General features: G+C 40.7%; 1 protein-coding gene and 1 long non-coding RNA gene across 4 annotated transcripts in view; both read right to left on the bottom strand.

Moving 5' to 3' along the window:
* Positions 1–1120, bottom strand: part of LOC310733822 — a 1466-nt gene extending 346 nt beyond the window's left edge. The window contains exons 1-3 of the long non-coding RNA XR_014535886.1: positions 617–1120; positions 106–563; positions 1–53 (exon numbers count right to left, since the gene is read on the bottom strand). The exon at positions 1–53 is cut by the window's left edge and continues 346 nt beyond it. This is a non-coding gene — a long non-coding RNA (uncharacterized lncRNA). The remainder of the gene's footprint in view (positions 54–105; positions 564–616) is intronic.
* cacna1ea (calcium channel, voltage-dependent, R type, alpha 1E subunit a) overlaps positions 1–5000 on the bottom strand; it is a 111635-nt gene that overhangs the window by 4492 nt on the left and 102143 nt on the right. For 2 of the 3 annotated variants that reach the window (XM_083555193.1, XM_083555195.1), the window contains 2 exons: positions 4829–4956; positions 2768–2864 (listed from right to left, as the gene is read on the bottom strand). In XM_083555193.1, the coding sequence (XP_083411319.1) occupies positions 2768–2864; positions 4829–4956 (225 nt within the window). Of the gene's footprint in view, positions 1–2767; positions 2865–3584; positions 3682–4828; positions 4957–5000 lie in introns of all 3 variants that reach the window. The other variant, XM_083555194.1, reaches the window with a different exon arrangement.

Below are 5000 nucleotides of genomic sequence, written 5' to 3'. Positions count from 1 at the left end.
TCTCCTCATTCCTCTAGCTCTTCTACCTCTCCTCATTCCTTCAGGTCCTCTACCTCTTTATTCCTCCAGCTCCTCTACCTCTTCTTTTTCCTCTATCTCCTCAACCTCTCTTCATTCCTCCAGCTCCTCTATCTCTTCTTGTTCCTCTAGCTCCTCTATATCTCTTCATTCCTCTATCTCCTCTATCTCTTCTTGTTTCTCTAGCTCTTCTACATCTCTTCATTCCTCTAGCTCCTCTGCCTCTCCTCATTCCTTCAGCTCCTCTACCTTTTCTTGTTCCTCTTGCCCCTCTACCTTATACATTCCTCCAGCTCCTCTACCTCTCCTCATTCCGCCAGCTCCTCTACCTCTTTTTGTTCCTCTAGCTCCTCTACCTCTCTTCATTCCTCTAGCTCCTCTACCTCTTCTTGTTCCTCTAGCTCATCTATCTCTTTTCATTCATCTAGCTCCTCTACCTCTTCTTGTTCCTCTAGCTCCTCTACCTCTCTTCATTTCTCTAGCTCCTCTACCTCTGCTCATTCCTCCAGCTCCTTTACCTCTTCTTGTTCCTCTTGCTCCTCTACCTTATACATTCCTCCAGCACCTCTACCTCTCCTAATTCATCCAGCTCCTCTACCTCTCTTCATTGCTCCAGCTCCTCTACATCTTCTTGTTACTCTAGGTCATTTTCCTCTCTTCATTCCTCCAGCTCCTCTACCTTTTTTCATTCCTCTAGCTCCTCTACCTCTTCTTGTTACTCTAGGTCCTCTTCCTCTACTTTTTCCTATAGCTTCTTTACTTCCCCTTGTTCCTTTAGCTTCTCTACTCCTCATTTCTCTAGCCCCTTTACTTCTCCTCATTCCAAAGCTCATCTGCTATTCCTTGTTCGACAGCTAATCTAATTTTTTTTCCCTTTAGCTCCTATACTTCCTATTGTTCCTCCAGCTCCTCTACCTTTTTTTGCTTTACATATCCTCAACTTCTTCTCTTTCCTTTAGCCCCTCCACCTCTTCCTTTAGTCAATCCCAGTTCTCCAGTTCCCCAAATTATCCTAATTCCTAGTAATATTTTTTCCTCAATTTCTCCTTGTTTTGTTTCTATACTTCTCCTTATTCCTGATTCTCATTTTCTCTTCTAGCTCCTATGTGCTACTCCAGGTACTAACTGTTTCCTTTAATCCCCTAGTTTGTCTAGTTTCCTTATTTATTCTTTGCCAAGTCTCAGTCTGGGGCCCAATTACTTTTCCAATATTCTAATGTCTAGTGTTATGAGCTGAAGCGAGCAGGGCAGCAAAAGACTAAGCAAAAGGTGATACATGGAAGGAATTCCAAAATACTGCATTTACATACACAATATAAAAAGGAAAATACACACAAGTATGCTGAAATGGACAAAACAAACACAATGGCAAGGAATGACATCACTGAATCTACGAATACAAACACAATCATTGTGATTATTTATTAAAAACTACAGTCAGGAACAAAAGTCTGCACACTCTAACAAGGACTGGTTTAAATTGACCAGGTCCCATGTTAATTATTTCCCACACTCCTCTATTCTTGTTTATCTTCTAGTTCGTCTTTATTCTATGGTTCCCATAGTTCGCTAGTATTCCAAAGGTCTATAAGTGTCCACTGTTCTGATTCCACCCATTGTTTTGGTAGTTCCCCTACTTCGCTTAGATTTGTGCTAGTCGTCCTGGTTGTTCCTGTTTCTTTATTTCCTCTAGTTTTCCTGTCAGTTTTATTCTCTTACTGTTTCTATATATTTACATATTTTCCTTGTCCCTCTAGTTATTCCTAATTCTCCCAGTTAGCCAAATTATCCTTAGTCTTAGCTCTCTTGGTTCATCTAATTTTCCTTAGTTCTCTGTGTTCCCCTAGCTACCAAGGTTCTCTTTATTTCTTTTATTCCCCTACTGTCCTTGTTCCTTAAGTCCCCAAGCTTCTACATTTAGTTCAAGTTACTCACTGTTCTCCAGTTACTTTTACTTATTTCTGTCTCTGGTCCCAATTTCAATCTCAAACTGAGGATGTGTCCACTGTCTTTGATAGGTCCGACATTAATGTAGATGCTCAACATAGCATGTGGAATCATTCTGTCCTTTTACTTCCCCAGGCTATACATGTCCTCTATTAGGTTTATTCTGTCTTCCTTGTTGCCTATGTTCCTGACATATTTCTTGTTCCCCCATGTTATCTATTTCATTTTATATACAAAACTTCTCTCCACCATCCTAATTCCCCAAGATCTCTCTGTCTTCCTTATTCCCTAATTTATCTCTGTGTCTCTAATTTCCAAGGTTTTCTCCATTTTGTTACCTACATTCTCCCCATTTTTTAAATGCCCCAAGTTCACTGCATCTACATGGTTCATGCCATCTAGATGGTTCTTTATTTTAAATTATTCTAGTCCTTGCATCCCATTGTCTTTGCTGATAGACTTTGTTCCCCATTTCTTTCCTATCCCCATACCTAGATTAACCTATGACCCCAATTCCAAAAATAGTTGGGACACGGTGTAAAATGTAAATAAAAGCAGAATGCAATGATTTGTAAAGCAGATGAGGATGACAGCATTTCTGGATCATGTTCACGCATGCCTTCTTCTTTGCATGATAGAGATCATACTTCCATTTCTTACAAATGCCCAATACATGATATTTACTCAATTATTCCATTCCTCTAAATAATTACATTGTGGCCCACACTTTTGGACCTGACTGGACAGACTGAGCCCTAAACTGTTATTTTTTAATTTTTTTATTAAGGATCATATTTTCTACCTTATAAGCCACCTTGGAGGGGCATTTCTTGCCCAGGCCAAGCGGCGGAGACATGAAGGTCAGCATCTCGTACATATCAGTGTAGTGAATACGACCACTGGGGGGCACCATCAAGGAGTGATGAGCAGTAGGAAGAGGAGAAGGAGGACGGATAGAGCATTTCCATAAAAAGGAAGAAGGGGAACATGGAACAGAGGAAAAAAACAAAGACAAAGGGAAAAGAAACAGGGGAAAGTCAGTTTAGCTGTCAATCAAGGAGGAAAGGAGGATAGCATAACATCTTTCTATGCTGCTTTAGCATAGAATCGCATGAGGAGACAAAATCAGGCCACAGGACAGCCAAACACATCGGTAGAGGACCTGAAGGATTTGAAAAGTCAATTAAAGGAAACCGTTTAATCACAGAAACAGGCATTATGCTACGTTTAGGACTTAATTTATGTTCACGTCTATGTTTGGGCAAATATTTAGCTATATTTTACTAGTGATAAAAGCTAAAACTTAAACATGAGCCAACTCTCTGTAGTTTGCTCTCTCAAGTTTTATCTTATATCCCAAAAATAATATTTGAGTTATTCTTGTTTATCAAATTATGCCAATTTATGAACGTGACAATATGAAACGATGTCATCAGAAGAGCACCAATCAGAGTCATAGTGTTTCTGTGTGAACGGGGAACCTCCACTTTGCTTTTCTTTGTCCTTTTGAAGGAGAAAAAGTGACCGAAGATGTGACTGGATATGGAAAGTGGGCGGGGTTCGGTCAAAAAGAAGGCAGGATAAACGTAGGGAAGTGTATATTATGGGCGGAGCCAAACCTTGCATGCCACCCTGTAGGGGCAATTCTTTCCGAAGCCCAGAGGGGGCGATATAGTGCGCACTACTTTGTACATGTCCTTATAGTGAATCCTGCCACTGGAAGAGGAAACACATCGTTAGCATCGCTACAACTGCTGTGAAGAAGGGGATTTATTTGTTTAGTTACTCATTCAGTCATTTGTTTATTCAGTCACCCTTTTCTTTTCACAATCAAAGATTCATTTATTCAATTACTTTCTTTTACATATCTGTTCATTTATAATTTAGTTATTTGTTTGTTTGTTTACCAGTTTCTTCCCTCACTTCTTCAATCCTTAATTTCATTTATTCATCATTAAATTCATTTTTTTATTATTCATTTAATTATTCTACTATTAGTTTATTCTTTCACTCTTTTAATTTCTTCATTATTTTTTAAATCTATTTTTATTCATTAACTCACTAATTCATTACATTTTTCGACTCATTAATTTATTCATACATGTTTTCTTCATTTAATTCTCCATTATTTTATTAATTAATTCATTCAACCATTCATTCATTCATTTTCTCCCGCTTATCCGTAATTCGGGTCGCGGGGGCAGCAGTCTAAGCAGCCTTCGACTGCTGCCCAATCCTTACAGCACCGTCCCTACGGTCCCTCCTGCAGGTGGTGAGCCCACGGGAAGGCGGCCCCACGTCACCCCGACGTCACGGACCTTGATATTTCCCTCGTAAGGGACCCCCGGAGCATAGAGGGTTAAGGGCCTTGCTCAAGGGCCCAAGAGTGGCAGCTTGGCGAGCCAAGGATTGAACCACAGACCTTCCGATCGGCAACCCAGCGCCTTAACCGGTGAAGCCACCACTCCCCCCCGCTGGAGCCACCACTCCCCCCGCTGGAGCCACCACTCCCCCTCATTCAACCATGTCTTGCTTAATTATTCCTCAATTTTTTAAATAAATTTATCCGCTCAATCATTTGATCTTCTATCCATCCATCCATCCATCCATCCATCCATCCATCCATCCATCCATCCATCCATCACTTTCTTCTTTGTCCATCTATCCTTCATCTAATTATTTGTTCACCTCATATTGTAATCACACGATTGTTCCTTTAATTATCACCTGTCAAGAAAACTGTGTGTGTCCGTGTGTGTGTGTGTGTCAGTGTGTCCGTGTGTGTGTGTATGTGTGTGTGTGTGTGTGTGTGTGTGTGTGTGTGTGTGTGTGTGTGTGTGTGTGTGTGTGTATGTGTACTCACCAGGCCGCTCTGTCATATTGTCCCCACATTCTCACAAACTCGTCCAGGTGATGAGGACCGAGAATCGAGGAGTCACGTGTCAAATACTCAAAATTATCCATAATCACTGCAACAAACAGATTCAACATCTGGAGAGAGAAAGAGAGACAGACAGAGAGAGACAAAGAGAGGA

Source organism: Silurus aristotelis, assembly GCF_946808225.1.
Source record: "Silurus aristotelis genome assembly, chromosome: 11".
NCBI lineage: Eukaryota > Metazoa > Chordata > Actinopteri > Siluriformes > Siluridae > Silurus > Silurus aristotelis.
The sequence above is the reverse complement of the archived record's forward strand: the minus strand, read 5'-3'. Positions and strand labels throughout refer to the sequence as shown.